The sequence below is a fragment of the Lonchura striata genome, chromosome Z (assembly GCF_046129695.1).
Source record: "Lonchura striata isolate bLonStr1 chromosome Z, bLonStr1.mat, whole genome shotgun sequence".
Classification (NCBI taxonomy): Eukaryota; Metazoa; Chordata; class Aves; order Passeriformes; family Estrildidae; genus Lonchura; species Lonchura striata.
In genome coordinates this window covers 17,866,540-17,890,134 of record NC_134642.1, presented here as the reverse complement: position 1 = coordinate 17,890,134, position 23,595 = coordinate 17,866,540, and the positions used below count along the sequence as shown (strand labels likewise).

At 35.8% G+C, this 23,595-nt stretch overlaps 1 protein-coding gene across 4 annotated transcripts in view; it reads right to left on the bottom strand.

The window, feature by feature from the left end:
- The window catches only part of KDM4C (lysine demethylase 4C), a 245,840-nt gene that overhangs the window by 61,502 nt on the left and 160,743 nt on the right, over positions 1 to 23,595 (bottom strand). For 2 of the 4 annotated variants that reach the window (XM_021531680.2, XM_077790001.1), the window contains exons 16-17: positions 16,199 to 16,254; positions 13,025 to 13,133 (exon numbers count right to left, since the gene is read on the bottom strand). In XM_021531680.2, the coding sequence (XP_021387355.2) occupies positions 13,025 to 13,133; positions 16,199 to 16,254 (165 nt within the window). The remainder of the gene's footprint in view (positions 1 to 13,024; positions 13,134 to 16,198; positions 16,255 to 23,595) is intronic. The other 2 variants (XR_002465552.2, XM_021531684.2) reach the window with 1 other exon arrangement.

Here is a 23,595-nt window from a genome sequence, read left to right as displayed (position 1 = left end):
CTTTATGCTGTCATTTTGTTCCACTTATTTTGAAAATTGTGATAAAAAAGGGCTAAGTCACATATATCTGGGAATACTGGAACAAATGTTTGTAATTTACAAAAAAGCTGTCTAGGACAGCACAAAGTTCTGGATTATACAAATATATGGTCAGCAAGTACTCTTCTGACACCTACCTGCTTGTATGCAAGTCACAATTACTCAGCTGTGTAAACAAGGAAATCACCCAAACAGACTGCACTCAAAAAATGAAACTGTATTAAGAAAGATGTCTTCATTAAAGACATTGAGAAACTAGAGTAAATCCAGAACAAAGCTGATGAAGCATCTGAAGAATAAATCTTATGTGGCTGAGAGAGCTAAGATTAGAGAAAGGAAGGCTCAGGGGAGATCTTATCTCTCTCTAGAACTCCCTGAAAGAAGGTCATAGTCAAGTGAGGGTCAGCGTTTTCTCCCATGTAACTAGCAACAGCACAAGATAACACATCCTCAACTGCTCCACGGGAGGCTGAGGTAGAACAAGATAAATGCTGTCATGGTAATGGTTGTTACACACTGGAATGTACAACCCAGGGAAGTGGTGGCGTTACAATCCCTGGAGTGTTTAAGGAAAGGATGAGGTACTCAGTGCCATGGTCTGGTTGACAAGGTGGTGTTTGGTCAAGGGTTGGAATTGATTATCTCAGAGGTCTTTTTTAACCTACATCATTCTGTGATTCTAGAAGGAATGGCAGACACATTCAGCAAACCTTCATAGCCTAAATTTTCCACTTACCTAAAAAATCAATATCCAGGAGAGAGCTGCAAATTTTCAATTTCTATTGAAAGGCTATCTGATTTCTACTTGCTATAACAAGGTAATTTTTACCATGACTAGTTAAAGAACTAGATGGGATTACTGCAAACAGAAAACTCCTAAGGGAAAAAGAGACATGACAGTTTTAGCAAAGGCAACTTTCATAGTGACCACACTATTTTTCACATAGATGGGGTATCTTGAAACTAATGAACTGCAAAGTGCCCAGGCATTATAAGCAGTTCTGAATATGCTGAGTCTGCACTGCAAACTCTGTTACAGCAGCAAAATTACCCAGCCAGCAGGTATCAGTTATAAAAAGCAAACACCTCTCACAAGGACAGAAATACTCTTCTATGATGGTCAAAAACCAAAAGGCTTACAACCAAAAGGACATCTGTGATATAAGTCAAACCTTCTTAGTCAGTGATCTGGAATTTCTCCAAAATCATGTAAGTGCTGCCGTACTGCAAGACTGCAATTCCTTCATCATCAAGGAATTTAATTTTTATACTGTAGAAGAAAACCAAAAAGCTATAGACCAGATGGCTAGCCAAATATCACACAGGATCAGGTAACATGAATTTTTCTGCTGCATGTTCTGTTCTCTTTCTCCAGCCATCACTTCTATGGAGAATAAGACAGATAACATAGATGGCTACCCTCCTATTAAGGGGATGACAAACATGAGACACCAGGCTAAAGACTAAAGTTCTCCTATATATTATGTCTTCCTCAGCATAAGAAGGTCTTTAAAAAGAACTCTGTATTTGCAATGGCTTCTTTATTTATAGTCAAGTCAATAAACTTGCCCAAGAACATGTTTCCTACTCTGATGTAAAAAAGCAGAGGAATATACAGTCTTTCAAATACAGGACATTTTCTGCAGCTCCACTTGTGTTCATATGCCCTTGTATCTGCCAAGTTTCATAAAATTAAATTTTCTAAACTATGAAATTAGCATATTCATCACTCATTTTATGAGCTCCATGACAATCTATGTATGATTTTGTTATTAAACCTTCTGACATAGTCCCTTCTTTCTCTGCTGAAAAAGCAGCCAGTAACACTGACTCTCCACCAAGAGAATTTTCTGTCATAGTGTCACTCTGTAAAATATAGGCTACTGGACAAACTGGAAGATGATGTAGGCTGCAGTTCCATCCTTATGATGTTGACATTGCTTTAAGATTTATATTTGTCAGACTTGGACAGTATAGTCTCTCAGCTTGCCAAGTGCCCTGCTGTGATAAGGTGCAAGGAATAAGTAAGCTGCTTAAGTTCAGAGCTGACAAGACAGATGTAATGCTTGCTGGTAATGAAAACAACACACAGCCATTTCTGAAGACCACACAGCTAAATATATTGGATGTGCCTAGCAAATGATCTTGCATCACTACGTATACAGGGAAAATAAGCCACTTCTCCAGAAACTAAATGGTGTTGTCTGTCATTTGGGGCATTTAAGAGATTCAACTCTAGTGCAAGCTGTGGCAGCTGTCTAAGAGACCACACTTTCTCCTGGTAACAGAGGGTTCCCAAACAAAACAGTAGCATGAAATAAATTAAATGTTTAAAAAGCTGCACAGTAAAAAAAAGCGGGACAAATCACTAGTCTCTCAAAGACTGTGCCATTTTTCCACCAATAAAACTTTATCTAAAACTGATAACTTATCCTTTCTCTTGGAAATTGCATATATAGAAAGCTCACAGAGAGATACTTCAGCTAATGGAAAAAAAGTCACCCCAGGCAGCAGCTCAGCTATCACTTTTTTCTTTTTAAATGAACATTAACTTGAGTTACTTAAAATCCCCAGAATTTGCTGTGCAAATCAACTTACTACTTTCTTCAGCAGCTCCTTACAAATACTACTTCAAATAGCAGTCAGCTTCCTAAAGGAAAACCAGTATTTATTCATCAAGAAAAGTTTTCAAGCTAATACCATGAAATGGACCTTTTTCCCTTTGGGTAACAGATCTCACAGCAATGTTCCAAGAATCACCATGCAAATGCGTTGTGGCAGAGAATTTTAAGTGAGGGAAACAACAGGAAAAATTAGTTTAAAGTACTAAAAATCCAAATTTAACTGCTGAAAGCTAAATATTCTCACTGAACTGAGTTTTAAACTATTTCCAGTTATGTCCAAGTAATTAATTTATCAATTACTCATCATTCTATCCTTAAAATACATCAAATGTGTGAAACAGTATGCAGCATAAGTAACAAGCAGAAGCTAGAAGTGACTGTGCAAATGGAAAGCTATGATCTAATCACAAACGCTGAAACTTGGTAGGACAAATCACATGACTGGAGCATTCCAGCTGACAGCTACAAACTGTTCAGAAGGGATAGGCAAGGAAAGGAGGGGGGGCAGGCAATTTGCCCTCTCCATGGACTTGATTGCACAAACCCATATTTGAAAAACAGTGATGAACTTGTGGTTAAAAATCAGAAGCCAAGCCAATGAACAGAATCTCACGGTTGGTGTTTATTACCCATCACCCAGCTGAGGATACCCTGCTGCCAAACCTCCTTACTTCACCTGCAGGAAGCATCACTCTGGCAGATTCTGATCCAGCTGCTGGGACTTATCAGGACAGTCCCTGACATCTGCTGGAAAAGCAGCTCGGCAAGATGTAAGAAGTCCAGGAGACTCCTGGACAGCATCAAGGAAAATTTCTTACGCCAGATGACAGAGAAGTGCACCTGCTACTGCACCTGTGGCTTACCAGCACAGATTAACTAACTGGAGAGGACAGGATCAGTGGCAGCCTGGGCTGAAGTGGTCATGCCCTGGTGGAATTCATGATCTCAGCAATTATGGGCCAAAGAAAGATTAAAGTCACTACTCTGAATTTTAGAAGCCTGAACTTTTAGTTATTTTAGGAATTAGTGGATGGGACCCTCTGGAAAACTGCACTCAGGGAAAAAGGAGCAGAATAAAACAGTCAGATCTTTAAGGACATTTTTTTTAGAGGCCAAGATCTCTCCGTTTCCACCAGTGAGCATTCAGTTAGGGAAGGCAGGAGACCAGCATGGCTCAGTAAAGACCTCTTGGACAAAAAGAAAGAAAAGCACTGGATATGGAATCAGGGACAGGTATCCTGGGAAGAAAAGAGAAATGCTGCCTGGTTGTGGAGGGACAGGATTAGGAAAGCTAAGGTATAGCTGGAGCTGAATTTGGCAAGGGATACAAAAAATAGTAAAAATGGCTTCTCTAGGCACGTTGGTCAGAAAATGGAAGATTAAAGAAAATGTGAGGTACTCAATAATTTTGTTTGCCTCAGTGTTCATTAATAATCACTCTTCCCACATCTCTGAAATCCCTGAAACTCAAGACAGGAACTGGAAAATTGAAGTCACTCCCCGTGAACCAGCAGGTCAGGTTCAAGACCACTGGGGGGACCTGAACAACTGCATAGGAGTCAGTGAGATACATCCCAGTGTCTAAATGAAATTGGCTGATGTAGTTGCTAAGCCACTCTCCATTATATCTGAAAAGTCATGGCAACCAGGGAAAGTGCCCACTGACTGGAGGAAAGGGAATATTACACTCTTTTTAAAATGTATATTTATAACAGAAAATATTTTTCCATAATCTTGCATCACCTTTATATCCAGGGTAAGGTGATTTTAACTGGCGCACCACGACAATTATTGCCAGTTGGGTTTATGACCCCATAAAGTTGTATTATTCAATCTTTTAAAAATTTACTTTTTTATTATATGTATGTCTAAAGCAGTTTTGAATACATTTTGCTGTGCTACTGACCATATACAATTTTAAAAAATCCAACAGTGATCACCTCATTACTATTTTATTACTTGGAAATCCTGTTTCATGTCTTCCAGAATGTTTAAACAGTTTGGGCTGGAGGGAATCTTTAAAGATCCTCTAGTTGCAGCTCCATTGCCACTTGACCAGGTTGCTCAAAGCCCCATACAACCTGATCATGAACACTTCCAATGATGAGGAACCCACAAGTTCTGTTGGCAGCCTGCTCCAGCATTATACCATTATATAAAGTGGTATAACTTTTAGTGTAAGAAAAAAGGTGTTCCTTGTATCCCAACTACATATACCTTTTTTCAGTATAAAACACTTGCTGGTAGTCCTGTCACTTCAGGTCCTGATAAAAAAATCTTTCCCTGTCTTTCTTAGAAGTTCCTTTAAGTATTAAAAGGCTTCAGTAAGTTTTCACCAGAGCTTTCTCTTCTCCAGGCTGAAAAGCTTCAGCCTTCTCAGCCTGTCTTCATAGCACAGGTGCTCCAGCCCTCTGATAATTTTTGTCTTGGAGCCATTTTAACAGGTTCGTTATTATTTCTTGTGCTGGGAAACCCTAGAACTGGATGAATCGCAGTTGGGAATTCCACTGAATTCCACTGAATTACAGCTGAGAGTACTCTCACAAAAGCAGAGTACAGGGACAAAGGCCCCTCTCTTAACCTGCTGGCCATGCTGCATTTCCTTCAGCCTAGGATGCACTTGGCTTGTTGGATTTTTGGGTTTTAAGTGCACATTGACAGCTTGTGTCCAGCTTTATCCCCTGTACTTACTCCCAAGTCACTCTCTGTAGGGCTGCTGTCAAGCTCATGTCATCCATGAGCCTGTATTGATATTTGGGATAGTCCCTAGCCTGAACAGAGATGTGATACAAAATTACGGAAGAATTTTTCAGTTTTAATTTACATTTAAAACCAAGATATGTATTCAATTGCTATACAAACAAAAACCATGCATATAACTTGTGCATGTAATAGTCAGAGATAAATTTTCCTGGATTCTGGTGTCTGTAAATTCCTTTCTTACAGATGCAAACCTGGTGCCAGTTTTCTTTCTCCAGATTTGTAATTTCTGCATCCGCTGGACACATTTAATCCTTGACAGTTACTACACTTATAACAGTAGACATGTTTACATCTCTTTCTGTTCATGTCTTCAGACATTATTTATAGTAATGCATTTCTAACATTTGCCGTATCTTTCGTAGGACTTGATAGTACTGTACCACTGCAAGATATAAACTTGACAGTTTGCAATAGGATCTGCACATTATTCTGACAGTAAGTACTATACAGCCAGCAAACTGTATTATTTTAATATTGTTATTAAAAATCCTATGAACACTGTGACTAAATCATAGATAGTAAATTCTATTTTGTGCATGATAGCAATGAGTCACTACATTTTTAATAAATTATATATTGCAGTAAGCAACTATTGTATTATTTTTAATTTAACACTTTTTAAAGTCAAGCATGTTACTAAAAGCTATTTCATAAACTGTTACAAAACAATTTGGAAATATCTTAAAATCTGACTCAAGATTTCTGTCTATTTTGGTCCCATTGCCTGTGAATGTGTGCAATGATTTAGTTAATACATGATTGCATCTATGGCATAACGATTCTACTCAATGGCCCTTCCAGCAATATTTTTAGAAACACTGAGAAGTAATCAATACTTCTTTGTATTACCAGAAATGCATAGCAACACTGGTATACATCATTGCAAGTGCTTGTCTATTTTCCACAAACACAGCTGCAATAGCTCTACTAGCTCACTGTAGTTTAAAAAATTAATTTCAGTACCAATTAGAACAGATTAAATGAGCACTGTCCTCAAATGTCTTTAATCCTTTTTAATCAGTAAAACAGTATGACATGCAGGAGAATATGTGCCCATTCTTTTAAAAGCTCATACAAATTTTTGCTTTGAATCCATTCTTCAGTGCCATACCACTGAGAAACCTCTATATTTTTAGAATTGATGTACCTTTCAATACTATAATCTTCGGCTTTCAAGCTCACTATTATTTGCCTTCAGGTGCAAATTTCAAAGTGTACAGTCTTCTAAAAAACCTTTACGGCTTCAGCCAGATTCTGAAAGGCTTGTAGATCAGTCATCATCACACTAGATTTCTTTTCAAAATAATGTTCTTCAGTCAGAGTACACTTGTGGTTATACTCGGTTCAGTTGTCAAATATAAATCTGAGGTCATCAAAAGCTTCAGGGCAACTTCAGCTATTCCAAAACTCATTTTCTACCTCTATTTTGTTGGAAAAATAGTATTTCAAATATAAAAATAATAGAAAACTCTAAAGATAGAGAAACAAAGGCATTGCATGTGCATGTTTCAGTACAGCATTGCACCGACTACCTATAAAGACAAAGTCAATCCAATACCTAAGCATTTTAGAACATAAAAAATACCAAAAGGCAATAGGGTACTTCACTATGAAGTTGATATATATTCTATTGAAATCATGATTTTAGAGCTGACATCTCAAAATACATTGGTCTAATGATTCTATTTAAGTATTTCTGTTGTAATTGATGAAACGTTTAAATACTCTCATTTACAAGGTCTACATTCATTATAAGTCACATGCCTGGCAAGGCTGAATGACACTAGGCTCAATATTCCTGTTGGCTTGGATTCCTTGACCATATACTACCACAAGAGCTTTTATTAATTCTAGTTTTAAGTCCCATGTTTTATTAAAATAGAAAAACAGACAAGAGAGCACTTTCTTTCAAAGGCTGATTTGGTATTTGAGAGGTCAGTCTGAATTTTTCATCTACAGAGATTTTTTTATGCAGCTATAATTTATATTTATTATTAGAGCTGAGTAATTAACACTCTTTTGATAACAGAGACTATCTAGGTACTTGGGAAAAACATTTTCCCTTCCCAAAGTAAAACTGAGTTTTATCATTAACTTTCACACACAAAGAAATCCAGTTTGTTTCCTATGACCTAAAGCCCCATACATATAAATAGTCAAGGAAAAATGGAATTTTAAAAGCAAAGCACACATCAAGCTCCTCTTGGAGACTACTAACAAAGGGAACAAGGCAAAAAAAAAAAAATTAAATGAAACTAAACTCAGCTGGAAGCCTAAGCTTTGCCTGCTTTGGGTAAACTGTTTGATGCTGTTTAACAGCATTGGAATGGAAGCTGACACCATATTCATTCACAGCATGAATTCTACAAATTGCATACTTCCTCCAACTTGTCACTAGCTAAAACTCTGCCTTTACATTTACACAAATTTCAAGTGGTGCCCTGCATTCCATCACTTCTCAGCAACTTTGCCTCTCTTATCTGCTCCTAATATTTTCACTGTGATTGGAAGTACTTAAGTTAACATTTGTATTTCCTGTTTGCACACTAGCTCATGTGTGCTGTTAAACTTGGAGACCACTGGAAGAGAAAACCAGACTGAACTATTTGTCCACAAAACAGCTAGCATACTGTAGTTTATGCAAAATATTGTTTTATATTGTGTGATATGCTAAGGTATATCCCTTCATGCATTTAATTTTAGAACCCGTACTTAAACGTCCATATTCAACTTATTTATTTCCTAGCTCGGTAATTACAAATTGTCTTTCCATGTGGCTATTTGAACTCAGAGTGTCTGATGGATGTGAATATCATAAAATGAAGAAAGAAAGCCTGACTCTCTGAAAAAAGGAGACCAAGATAATCTCATTTCTCCATTCAAATGTATTTGGGGGCAAAAAAAAAGAGAATATGTATAATCACAGACATGACATGGAGAAACAACATGTTATAGCATCTTTGTGGTATGCAACACTGAGGTTGCCTAGGAGGTCTTTTGCTTTCACATGAAAAGTCAACTGAAGTCCAACAATATAATGCATTTTATACCCCTAAAACAGAAGTGATTTCACCTGAGCGTATCACATTCTTTTCTTCCCCTATGAAAAAAGAAGCAGCCAAATATTATATTTATTTTGTCTACATGCATTCAGGAAAAAATTTCAAAATATTTAATGTTTAATGAAAATGTCACTTTCATGTAAATTTTCAGCAGTGATAGTACATGACACATAACCTACTGAAAAAACTAGAGAAATATGAAAACATTGGCATGCTATAACAACCCACTAATTTACAAACCTGAAAGAGTTGAATAAAACAATTTTAAAGCTATAAACTACTACTAGAATGATACAAATACTGAGTTTTACTCTGGAAGAAATTAGTATATCTTGAATATTTAATAGTGGCAAGACTGACAGGAAACATACTAATTTCAACCCAAAATCTCTAATGAATTGAAACTATTTAACTGCAATCACTAGATCTACTAGCTAAGCAATAAGAAAAGCACCAATATGTTCATGCTTACACAGATGTTTCAGATGTTTTTTAATTTGTAAAAAATTTAAACATTGACTTATTACTTCCGCTCCTTTGTAGATGCTATATTAAAGAAAATATCAGGTTCTCCTCTACAGATCTCTGAAAATAGTAGATATTCTGCTTATTTGGGCTTCTTACTACTTCAGAGAGGAAGAACAGGAAAGACAGGAATAGAAAACATTTCTAACAACTAGAACCATTTGCTCCTACAGTGCAATATCTAATTTTGGTATGGCTGCATGCTAGTACTTAATCTATTCCTTTATAATTTTTTTCCCACTATGTTTTGCTCATTTAAAAAAAATCAACAGAACACATCCTAAATTTTGTAGAGGAGAAGTGGCACAGTAGGAAGGCCCACATTTATTTATTACATACCTCATGATTTATCACAAAATGGATTATAAAAATAGACTTTAAATTATTTTTAAGTTATTTTAAATTATTAAATTACTGCTTATGAAAGTTCAATATAAAGGAATTATGTACAACACTTGCTTTTGCTCTGGTAATGCTCTGGCTGGAATGATGAAGACAGATGAAGAAAGGTGTCCTTAATCTATCAAATAGGATAGCTGTGAAGCTGGAATTGACTGCTGAAGAGCAGCACTGACAGTCCCTACAATTACAAAGGGAAAAACTGACCTGCATCAATTGCTCACATATTTCCAGGAGTGAAAAACTCACTATGCTTTTACAGAAATTAACAGCTAGACAGATGGTATCAACCGTCTACTTGCAGGTAGTTGGACTGAAAATAGTAATGGAAAGGAATGAAAGGTAAGGATGCAGTAGGGTTGACTGGAGGAAAGATGAGGTGGGAATTCCTACAGAAAGAATAAATTTGCATATAATCCCTGGGATTCCCCTGAGGAAAAATATACAGTGCCAGTGGGTATGAGAGCTTGTTATTCTGTAGCATCAAAAGTCAGGAAGCGAAGACTAACTTAAAGATCATGTTTGAATTTAGAATAATGTGACAAATATACACAAGGCTAGAATATACGCAGAAGGCTATTGGCAGCAAACTCTTTAGAGAACTAAGAACTCCATGTTTCAGGAAACGAGAAATATGTTACAATCAGATATACAATATGTATAGCTGATATACAGTGGATTTGAGAAAATAAAAGTATCCATGTAATTCTACTACGTATATGTATATGTATATGTGTATGTGTATGTGTATGTGTATGTGTATGTGTATGTACGTGTACGTGTACGTGTACGTGTATGTGTATGTGTATACGTATACGTATATGTATAGGCATACGCACACATATTTGTTTTTATTTTTAAAGCACAGAATAACATCACATCGTATCATGTCATTCAGGAAACATAGTTTAGCTACAGTATTTACTCTGAAACAGAGCAGAGTAAAATCATCAGATACAGTAATTGACTTGTAACAAAATCAAAATTTAAAAGCAGAAAGCCTGCTGGTATTTTAGGGCAGATTTTTTTTTTTTCTGTTCCTTTACCCAAGAAGCAACATTTTATTGGTCTATTTGCATTACATCATTAATAAGAGCCTTTCAAAATGGTTGAACTGCCTACATCCCTTAAATTAATACAAATCTAACTATTTCATCATAAATTTAATGCCAGAAATTAAATCTTGGAATAATAAGGTATAATGAGCAAACCAGGATTCTGGTGCTTCCTTCTCTCATAGAAAGGTGGTCTACCTGCAGCACTACTACGTTTATGACTGTTATAAAGTATTCTACTCTGCCTCACACTTCTACTGTATTCAGCTAAGTTCCTTCTTCACAACATTCATTCCACACAAATATACAAATTCTTTTTCTTTAAAAAACAGTCTTAAGGAAAGCAAGTACTCTACTTACAAACTTTTATATATTTACAAGACACTATAAACTTATATACAGCTGTATACAATACAAGTGGTTCAAAGTCATTTTATACTGGAGGCATAAAGAACTGAAAAAGCACTAAGGACTAAAAGCAATATTCTATCCACTGAAGGAGAAATAGAAGAAAATCTAAAAATTCCTCAACTGTTCATAACTGATTAGCACAATTTTGTCATATTCAGCAGAAAAAACCTAGGTTTGTAAGTCACATAATTTCAGAAACACTGGCTCTGAACTAATTCAAGCCTTTTCCAAAAGGCTCCTGTTAGTTTTACAGTGTTGAAGTCATGGCCAGTCCACAGAATATATTTCAACATCTGATGAATAAATGAATGAAAGAATGAATGAATTTAAATCCAGTTGGTGGCCAGTCACGAGTGCTGTTCCCCAAGAATCAGGGCCAATTCTGTTTAATATCTTTATGACCTGGCCAAGAGGATCAAGTGCACCCTCAGTCAGTTTGGAGATGACACCAAGCTGGGTGGGAGTGCTGATCTGCTGGGGGGCAGGAAGGCTCTGCAGAGGGATCTGCACAGGCTGGATCAATGGGTCAAAGCCAGTGGTGTGAGGTTCAACAAGGCCAGTGCTGGTCCTGCCCATAACCTGACCAGGTGTCCAAGAAGGCCGATGGCATCCTGGCCTGCATGGTGGCCAGCAGGAGCAGGGCAGGGATTGTCCCCCTGTACTTGGCATTGGTGAGGCTGCGCTTTGAAACCTGTGATCCAAGAAGGATATTGAGATGCTCAAGCATATCCAGAGAAGTGCAGAAAATCTAGGGAAGTGACTGGAGTACAAGTCCTGTGAGGAGTGGCTGAGAGAGCTGGGAAAAGAAGGCTCAGGAGGAACCATATCACTCTCTACAACTGCGAAATGAGCATGTAGTAGCCAAGTAAAAAGCAGAAGGACGAAACATTATGTCCTTAAACTGTCCCAGAGGAGGTTAGGTTCAATAGCAAGAGAAATGTATTTACTAAAAGGGTGGTTAAGCTTGGAACAGCCTCCCCATGAAAGCTGGATGATGTCAACATCCCTGGAAATATTCAGATATGGTAGACTGAGATGAGCTGTGCCCAGTGGTCTTTGTGTTATTCAGTCAAAGGTTGGACTTCATGATCTTGGAGATTGTTTCCAACAATGTTGCCATGATTTCTGTGTTTTCAACCCTTGAATTAACGATTTTCAAGTCACCATATTTTTATGTTATAGATATACACTCTTTTCATATGTCTTTTAAGTTATTTTTAAAAGGACATGTGAAAACCAATTTTTTTTTTTTATTTGGAACAAAAATTCTAAAAAGACTGCCACTTGAAGGACAGGCATTTTTAAAGCACTCCAAGCTGCATTTCCATATTTAAATATACAGCTACAAAAAGCAAAAAATAATTAATGGAATAAAAGGAAATTAAAGTATAGAGTGAAAATATTAATGGTTCAAAATAAGTGAGTACAAAGTAAGGTGGACCAAGAACCACTTTGCAAACAGTGTGGAGTGATCCAGAAAACTTACACTACCTCTAAGGCTTTGAACGGGCCACTAATCACTTTCTTTCAATCTGACAACATCACAGACATGCACACACTGACAGATTAAGTAATTATAGTATAACATAGCAAAAAAACAAATTTTACACTTATATTTTTCTAGAGTACATCAGTGTTCCTGAATGATACTGTTTAATGTGTGATTTAGTGTATGCATAATTTTCAATACCCTCATGGCAGAGATATCATGTAACAAACAGATCATGCATCCTTTAACCTTCATAAATAGTCACAGTAAAAATCAATAATAAAAAGACCTCACAAATATGTACTGTGTTTTATTCCCTGCCTTTTTGGGTTTCATCACCAATACAACTCCAAAAACAAAACTTTCACAGTTGGTACTGGTCACGTTTGTTACTCTTCTCTTGGGGAAGAACAGGTTTGAACTACATTTAATGGAGTACCAAAGACAGTTACCACTGTTCATTACTGTTAATGAACTGTCAATATGTTTCAAAAGGTCCATTTCTATAAAACCCTTGTTACTTATTTCTTACCTTAAACATAACTTACTGCTCTTTACCTGGCAATAATCATCACAATTCAGATTTTTAATACATTCAAATACTGGAACACCTTAAGAGCAATGCATATATGGAGCATGTATTAATATACTACTCACCAATTTTAATCTTTGCAAGGGTATTCTGCTAGTGTCTATCGGAGTACGCTCTGTGACATTACCAAATCTGACTTCTGGGATGGCAATTGCACATATTACATGTGCCCACCTGTGAAAAGTGGCAAGTCAAAAATACCACCAAAAAAAACTCATAGAAATACAAGTGCTGAAGTTGTTGCTTGCTGTGTATTCGGCTTTTGCTTTCGGTTTGATTCTCTTAAACATACCCGTCCATAGTTACATCCTTATTAGGTTTCCTTAAGCTTCATTAACACATTTTAATGAACTTTGCACTACTACTACTTTGTCAATAAACTTTCAGACTGAGATTTTATTGCAACAATTTTTAAGCCTGTTTTACTTTTTATTTAGTAAGAAGTTTTTGTAGGTGTGCTATTCAGGTACATGCGTAAACACTACACTATTTGGCTCATGTGTAACTTATCATCTACAGCCATTATAAGTCATTACTAACATTACTCAGACCTGAGGAGCTATTCTTACACAACAAACATGATTATAATCAATCATGTATCTACCAAAATGCAAAATGAAATGCAAATGTTATCAAGGCCTTCTGTCTACAGACACAATGGCATCCAAGCAGCAAAGTGATCAAGCCTCCAGTGCAATGCCCAACATAAACTGGATCTCCTTTGGTAGCAAAAGCACCTGCAAGTGCCTAGGACCAGTGTTACATTTAAGACTACAATGGAACATCAGGAGGTTTCTTAGATGATACAACATGCTTCCTATACGCATCAGAAAGCACTCCAAATCCTCCTGATACATGAATCTAAAAATAAGAAAAGCTAAAAGAAACTTTAAAAGCCTGAAATTAATATTGAAACTGTATATTTCATTAAGCACAAGAGAAGCTAACGACACTTTTATTATGAAAGAGCAGCCTTCTGAGGCTATATCTAAAATCTTTTGGGGTAGAAGTAAATCTGATTAAAGAAAAACATTTCAGTTTTTTTACTCATATTTGCCTTATTCCCTGTCATTTACTGTATGTCTGTTTTCATTACCCCATTTACTCTATTTCTGTGAGCTCTGAATGCTTGCCTCACTCCACTTGTACATTTTGAAGAAACACACATTACATGAGCATCTTAGCAGATTAACAGGAATGTGGGCTGAAGCTGAAGGAGATGGAGGGCAATGCGGAAAACAAAAATGATTTCTCTTTCCTGCACTAGAGCAGCAGTATTTCAGTAAGTCATCCTTGACAAAAACATCTGCGAAAGTATAATATGACACAAAGGGACCAAACAAACTCCTGTCATGTGATTTTAAAATTGTATTGGTCAAAGTCTGAAATAGGACTTGTACATAAAGATGACATATCAATTAGCAAGTTATACAGTTCAGCCCAAATAAAAACAGATAAAGCTTGCAGATCCATCCTTTTATTATGGTGACAGTTTCTTCATGTTTTAACTTAGATGAAGTTGATACTTTTTAGAACATTTTTATAATGGATGTTTTCTTCTCATGACCTGCCCACCTATTAAGCCACATTGTCTTACCATCTAAGCTTTATGAGACAGAAATGTTATAAATAAAATGCCTCTTAAAATGAATCTTCAACTAAACATTTATCTTCTGATATCTCTCAACCTAACAGATTCAAAACAATTCCTGTGTTCTGCTGAAAAGAAGGAATTTCAGCCTTCCTATATGGCAAACTGCTTACTGCATGCACACATACCAGTATGATCCATTAGCTTTTAAAAGTATGACATGCTCTTCCTGTATCTTTAATTAGTATGTACAGAGTAAAGAAGGAGCAAAGGGAATGCACATGATATATTTTACAGCTGTTGGAGAAAAAAGGTAAAATCATAACATACTTTTCTGAAAACTCAAAATTTTGAAATGATAGCTAATGCTGAAAGGCAGATTTAAAACTCCACAATGTGTAACAAATATAAGGCGTTAGAGAAACACAAAAAACATGAGTTCAACTGGTTTTACAGAAATCCCATTTCATAAATCCGTAAAACTAACTTACAGAGTGACAGAATGTAAACCTAAAAACCCCATATATAATTATACAGGCAAAGTGATTTTATGCAAACCTCTGTGGATTTTCTTCATAAGATATCTTATGAGACATTTTAAAAAAAATTAAATTGATATACAAAGAAAGATATACATATTTTTAAAAATTCAACATGGAAGCTACCAACAGCAAATATCAAAAGGGCGTAATAAATTCTACTGATATAATATTTCTGTCATTCTCTTTGTATTTAGCAAGTAAACCAAGTATCAAATTTAAGGGAATTTAAAGCAGAACTAAAAATCAGCCGCGAATTTTAATGTACTGGCAAAAATTGCCACTAAAGTAACTAAAATAATAATGTTTTCTGAAGGTAAGATATGGCCTGAGTTAAAGAAAAAAAATTCTCCTAACTTGACAAGAGTAATGAAATCAATTGCAAATCACTGATAGATAAATTCTTTCCACTTCCTTTCCTGGTAAGTGAAAAAGAATGTCATACCTAGATTATGTCTTACCACTGCATTCCAAAACATGAAAGAAAGAGTCTGCACAATACTGCTAAGATACTAAGATGAGCTAATTAATTATGAAATTATTCAAAATGCATAAAGATTATTCTGCTATTGCGCTTGAAAAAACATTAAGCTGCAACATTTTCCACTTTAGCTAATAGAGTTACTTGCTATAGTTTCTATCAGCCAGATACAGTAATAGCGTCATGTCAGCAACAAAACTATTTTTGACAGTGTGTGACAGTTTGAGAAAAAAAGACCTCAGAATTGAAAATTATTTTAAAATTATGAAAATAAATTCATTGAAAATATTAGGTTTAGAAGTTCAAAAGTATTGTAATGTAAGAAAATACACTTTGTTGTTTGAGAAGACATACAAGCAATGTTAAATGAGGTCTCTCATTTACTTGCTTTGCAAAAAGGCCAGCAGATTAAAATTTGGAACAAGCAAGTGTTTGCAAATACTAAAATAAATGTACATTCTACTATCTAACTATTTAACAAAATGCCAGTGCCACATTTCAATAGAAATAAGATTCTATTAAAGGGACACTGTCAAGTAATTCGGGTTGCAAATGTTTTGTACATGGGAATGGACTGGAAACAAAGCTTAAAATAAGCATATACAGTCCTGAAGAATATATTACTTACTTTTTGTCAGTAGTCTGCTTTAATGCACCACCTCTCAAATTGCAGAGACAACATTCCTAAAAATAAAAATAGAGTAGAAAAGGTGAGTTTTAATGATGGTTTACAGATCAGTTCTATTCATCTGGTCTTGAGGATAATCAAACTGCTAATGCAATTAATTACTGCATTACAAACTGCCACTCACAAGCAAGAGGAAGAAGGTATTTGAGTATTACAGATAAAGTGATAGAATCACTTTGAACTGGAATTTAAAAAACCCAAACAAAATCAACACCAAAAAAAAAAAAAAAAAACCAAAAAAACAAACAAAAAAAAAAATCCCCAACACTTTTAATCAGTACTGCTGTAGAAAGGCTGGAAACTGCCACACATTTTACAATGGTAAAACAAAGTACTATAGCACATAATGAGTTTAACAGTAGTTTCTGAGAAACTGGCTCATAAGCTATTGATCTACCTTAAATTATTTTCTTTTTCTTTTTCCTGCAGTATACCTTCAGTGCTTTGATCTTCAGTACAACTCCACCTCTTTCAGGGCACTCGGCAAAGTGTTCAGCAGTCCCCAGGTAATATGCTAAGGACCACAGCTTTTCCTACCTCTGCTTAAAACTGAGCTTTTGAACAGATACACTCTTTTTGTCTTTCCAACCCCTCACTCCTCCTCTTTGTTCTCTTTCCTTTCTGAATCAATTCTTTCCTTTTATTTCTCTTTTTTATCTGAAAAGAGCTGATCTGAAAAAGTGTTTTGAATGTAGCTATCTTCTTCCTGCCTGTTTTTCTCAAAGTACAAAATACAGTCAAAATACTCCGTGACAGTATATCTATATGAGACCGTGTCTTTTGAACCCCTACATTTAAGTTCCCTTGTAGGACAAATAAGCAAAAACACAAACAAAGTGAAACCCCAAAGAATTTTCTGTTAAAACTCCAGACTGAGCTTATCTTAAAAATTATGAAGACTACAAATGTCTGCAAGAAATTTATTTGAATGCTGTATTACATTTCCTATTAAAAACATCTTTCCTAACCATAGAAAAATGCTTTCTTGTGACAATTGGATCTTCTTTGCTATTAAAGCACAAAAAAATTTCCTTTACCAACCAAAACCATGGAGAACAGAACATCCTTTTATGGAGCACCCTTTTAACTACTTAATATTACTGTAGAGTTTCAAACAAGAGAATTGAGGTTCATTATTCTATCCACAGCAACCTTAGGATGGGACCTAATATATTCCAGATCACATTTCCCTTTCTAAAAGTAAACACCGACATTAAATCAGGGACCCCAAAAGCTCAAAACTATACCGCTTTCAGTAAAGTTGTTTTTTTTTCTTGCAGTAGTAGCCACTCAGAAAAACAGCATATTGCAATAAAAAACTATTTCAGAGTGATCCCTGTACCCCTTCCAGGGACCAGGTCACCCCATATCTTGACAGACCAGTTCTTCTCCCTCCCTGAACACTTGTGCATTGTGGTGGACATCAGCACCAACACCAGCAGAGCCCAGCAGACATCAGGAGAAGGCAGTGGGTGGTGGTGCTGACACATATGCACGGGTATTATCTTCCACTAGAGCAGCTCCAAAAGCTCCTCCTTTCCCAGAAGGTTCTCTCTGTCCACCATCTTTCCTTCCCTTTGTCTCCCCGATGGTGTGGTCAATTGAATGCACCACTGCAGTGTAGAGAGCTCTTTCCATTCTCCCTGTGTCTTTCAAGCCACACAGGCACTGTGGAGGGCGCCATCATGTAAACACAATTTCCACCACTTTGGGTCTCTTTTTGTTTCCCAGGGCCTCATGAGATTTAGTGATTTTGTATCTAGTGATTATTTACTGGTGTTTTTGTTGGCTCTTTTTTTTTGTTGTTTTCTTTTTGGGGTTTTTCTTTGCTTGTTGCTGTTTTGCTTGTTAGTAAACTGTTATTTTTTTCACTTTACTTGCATGGGTTCCTTATGGGTGGAAAGGGATTGGTTGAAACTAAAAGGAGGTAACTCATTTTAGAGTGTCCAGCTCTTTAAACTGTCTAAAACCAAGACAGTAGTTCTGCAGAGCATTAACTTTTACGATTTAGAGAGAGAGTAACATCTGCAGACTGGGGAAAAGAGCATAAGTATAACTCATCAGAAATCTTCGAAGGGAAAAAACCTTCATTCTTCACTTTCAAATGTGAAAGTTCAGGGGATTCCTCATAAATTCTTTTAATCTGAGCATCTTCTTAACATTGATCACAAAAATACTTTAACTCTGCTTTGCAAAATAAAGAGTGCATTTGCTCCTATTTTAAGAGCTTTGACATTCCTAGGTCACTTTACTTCAAAATTTGTTACTTGAAAAATGATGACATTTTTCTTCTTCTAATGAGCATTTTCTGCTTTTATGGAAAACTTTCATTAGATCATCTGCTTTTTAACTTACTAATGTAACTAGACTGAGACATTTTACAAACAAATTAAGCTAAAACAGCACAGGAAGAGACAGAAGTCATATCTTTATCTACTAGCTACAGAGCTTTGATATTGGGTTAAAAATAAAAAAAAAAAAAAAAGAAAGAAAAAATATAAAAAGAGCAGAAATAGAGAAGAGCAGCCCAAGTAAAAGAGAAGGTGGCTCTAAATACCCTCATTAGAAGCTATAAAAAAATTATCCTTATGCAGGACATACCTATAGGAACCAAATGTTATGTCCTCTACAAAAACACATATATGTGTCTTTGGTGAGCAGAAAGTGTTGGTGGGTACTTGTTCACTGTCTGCTGGACACAGGCTATAAGCCATTATAAATCAATTTTACCAGTGTTCATAACAAAATGTGTGGGTAGGAACACAGGTTTAAAGCCCATTAAAACTATTTTGTTTATTATGCCTGCATTGCAATATATTTTCTTATATTCAGGCAACATAGCTGTTAGCTTAACTTGTTTCAATATACCACAATTAATGAAAACTCAGAGGACCTGACATTTACAAAGACTAGTATTCCTAATAAATGTATACATGCCAAGTGTGGCAGTGAAATAACATGTGCATTAGTAATTATTACCCATGTTATTATCCATGAAGGACATAGATCTGCTGAGGTAGTCCAGGGCTGCAAAAACACCCCTCCTTATGAAGACAGGCTGAAAGAGCTGTTCAGCCTGGAGAAAAGTAGAGAAGGCTTTGGGGAGACCTCATTGTGGCCTTTCAATACTTAGAGGGGACTTATAAAAAATATGAGGAAAAACATTTTAGAAGGAGAAACAGTTTTAAATATCGATGAGACATAAGGAAAAAGTTTTTGACAAATAAGGGTAGTAAAACACTGGACCAGACTGCCTAGAGAGGCAGTGGATGCCCCATCCCTGGAAACATTCAAGGTCAGGTCATACAGGGCTCTGAGCAAACTGATCTAATTGAGAATGTTCCTGCTCATGGCAGGGAATTTGGACTTGATAACAGTTAAAGGTCCCTTCCAACACAAACTCTTCTATGATTCTGTGGTTCTGTGTTCTCAAAGAGAATGTCTGTGTATCCCTGTGTACCTGCAGTCAGCCTATTATGTAAAAATCAGGAAAAGAATGTATTTCATTATAAAGCATCACCTTAGAAGGTACCCAATCTCTCATTCATTATTACTTTGCAAATCCTTTAAACAAGTAATTTTGTCATTCATATTTGCATTAAATAATAATTTCATAAGCAAATTATTTTACACATATCTAAATTAAATCTTAGACCATTTTAAATTGCTCATCACCTTAAAAAATCTCCGTAACATTCTAGAATTACAAGAAGGCTTTCTCTCTTCCAGTACCTGTATAAAGTAAGACATCTCCATAAAATTCAAAAGCTTTATACAATAACATTTATTTAATCTTTCAGCTTTTTTGTGCAAATGATGCCTTTTTTTTTTTTTTTCCATAACAATACATATCATATTCACTGTTTCTGGAATAAATGTTTCCCCTTGCTTTCACGGAAACATTTTTGCAACCAGCAACACTAATCTCACTTCTCTGCTTCAATCACTTCAAGAAACTGGTGGAAAAACCTCAACTCAGTGTGAATTAACCATGCTTCCTTTAGTATACACATCCAAAAGATAGATCACCTTTTTTGAAGGGTATGTCGCTACTCAGGCATAGCTGCATATTAATTTTTGTTGCATGGATAAGTATTACACAAAATCCAAGCCTGTTCATGCTCATTTGTATTTTTAAATGAATACATTTTCTTATCTTTGATATTTTTTTAGTGTCTGCCAAAATTCAGTCATATTCACAGTAATGCTTACAAAAAGCAGTTTTCACACTTCCATATTCCCATACCTACTTCATCAGCAATAGCTGTCTCCATAGGAGACAAGAAGCTGTCTGACACAGGAAGGCAGTAGAATTCTGCCAAGGTATAGTAAAAGGATATATATTAAGTCATCTAACAGTTATTTTTATTGAAAACTATGATCATCCACCACACAATCCCCTTTCTTGTTTAACTTCTCTTTCTTCTTTGCTAAGGCCCTGTAAATTACGATAGCATCTCCAAAGAATTGCATTTATCCAGTTAAATGAAAAAGAAATTCAAGCTTATGTCCGTGGAAGACAGGGTAAAACACAATATATATATAACTCTTAATGAATTGTGCCTGACGCATTTTCAAAAATTTCCTCTTAAAATGTAGTTTCCATAAGCAACCTAATAATCTCTTCCAGCTCTTTGGCATCCATGCCATTAGGGAGCTTTTTATTTAAAGTAGCAAGTAGATTCCCTGCTTAAGCCTCTTCCTTTTTACTTTATATATGATAAACATAAAAAGCCCCATATTGTCCCTTTCTTTTTTTGACATTTTCCATCTATAGACTCCTAGTCAGTTAAACAACCACCTAACTGACTTTACCTGTGGCCACGTTCTCCCTTCTGAAATGCAATGAGAGAAGATCTTCAGTGATGTCAGGCAAAAGATGTTTCATTTTTATCCCACATCTGGGGAGATGTGCTTACACAGCCATGACTTGTGTAGCACATGGACAATAATCTTCAGGATCTTTTCTACAACAGCAGCTGACATCACTGCTCCATCCTTTGTCTGTAGTCTAGCTTCAGTATCTTACAATCTTCTCTCATTGTCTTCTTGTTTTCCAAGTTATCTCAGTAATTTATTAAGATTTTGCTCATTTCTGATTGCCCTTACTTCACAGGCCTCACTAAAAATAAGCCAAAAGCCTGTCCTCAGCTAACATCTCCTGTAACAGCTTCTGCAAGAGGGATAACCAAACAGGTTGTGGCTGGTCAAACCAGTAAAAACACTGAAATGTTTGACAGATGCAACTGAAAAACTTAGACTTGGAAAAAGGCTTGACTTCAATAAGAAGTCAGTTGCTATTGAAAGAAACCAGTAGTAGATTCAAAACAAAGAAAAAAACCAGAAGGATTCTTCACACATGCCTCTTTGCCAGATGTGGGTGCTAAAATTTTACACTAGTTGAGAAAAAAATCTGCCTATGCTCATGAAAAAGAAATCCAACAAAGGTTAGTTTATACTAAGGAACCAGAAAGATGCTGCCTTCGGCTAAGACAATTTCTTATTTCCACGTTGCAGGAGATTGAGAAAGCATTAGGAATGCCTGCTCAAGACACATATTCTTCATCAGGTATTAATTTCTTGCCATGAAAGAGATAACAACAGACTAGAAAATACTTCAGTTTAATTCTTATGACACATCTTACTGCTCTACATAACCTGCAGTTTCAAACCTTCATATGCAGAAACACTACCTAGATATTAAGGAAAATCCACATGCTTAGTACTAAACACACAATGTATTACATATCATATAGATTTAATTTTCCTAATTCATGATCCCAAAAAACAACAAAAAATAAGCAATTTTACTAATCTGTTATTATCATTCACTTAATAAGCTATTGTGGTAACTTTATTGACACAGCTTTATTTAGCAGTGATTTCACATGAGGTAGTATTTTCAAGTAATTTTAACACATTTTAGCTAGTGATTTGAAGGATTACATTGGAAAGAACATTAAAGATCATCTAGTCCAACTCCCCTGCAATGGGCAGGGACACCTTCCTGGGCCAGGTTGCTCAGAGCCCCATCCAACCTGGCTTTGCACACTACCAGGGATGGGGCATCCACCACTCTTTCGGTAAGCTTCAAAGTAAAGAACTTCTTCCTTACATCTAATCTAAACCCTTCAACAATTTAAAGTCACTATCCCTTGATAATGTCTTAAGCATCAAGTAGGACACTACCTATTCAGTAAATAATGTATTTACATCCTTTTTTCTTTAGCTCAAGTCAATTGATTTCAACTAGTATCTAAAAATCTAAGAAAAGTGGTTAGAGGTTTGGAAAGATTTTGGGTTTGGTTTTTTCCCCCTGAAATATTTTTAATAGGAGATCAAAACAGTTTCAAGAGTCAGCTGCTCCAAAGATGTGTTACAATAATGCCAATTTCCTAGTCTCCTCTAAAAACAAGTAATCAAAACAGGCATCAAATATTCAACTCTGCTACAGCTAAGTCAAATAAATAAAAATTGTAGGGCTTTGGCTGTTAAATGTATTTTGTTTTCTTCGAGCCACTCTGGTTAGCTTTATAGATGGAAACCTTTGAACTGAAAATAAATATCCTTAGTCTTCCATCTCTTCTCTCCATTGCATTGTAATGCCCAAGGCCATACTCCTAGTAATATTAACACAGATGTGCCTTTGGATGTGGCATTGCTACATTTTACCTATCTCATTTTTCCAGCTTATTCATACTTGTGTCTGTATTTATCCTTGTGTAAAGAGAAATGTGTTGGTGTTTCTCTTGAAAATGTTGTTTTCAGCAATGGTCCACTAATGGATATGCTAATCTTTCTACACCAAGGGAATAATTTTCACTTGGTAAATAGCTTTTGAAATTACTGAATTTCAGTTCAAATTCCACTACTGTATCCACTTTGAGCTATTACCTTCAGAGACAAAGAGACAAACTTCTTTTTATTAGTGACAAAATATCTGCAAAAAATAATAAACTGCAGAAAAACTGATGTTTATCTAGTAAAAGATTCAGATTCAGTTTCCTGACAAGGAGTGCCATTCTTAACAGAATTGCTAGATGCTACAAGTCACAACCTTCATTTGTATTTTAAGTGATAAAAGTTCACACTGATTATGGAGGCTGAGTAATTCCATGAAAGATACCAACCACAGGTTAATATTTATTTAACATGTAGAAAGATCTTTGGCTGCAAGCTTAAAGTATGTTCTCAAAAATAGGAAGTGGCCAGGCTTCTTTTTATGGATGAATATTTTACTCTTTCAGTGGCATCCAAGTCTGTTCAAGACATCCACCTTTGGGAATTTAAAGTTTACAAATGATCAGCTACTTAATTTCCACATTTTAGTAACCTAA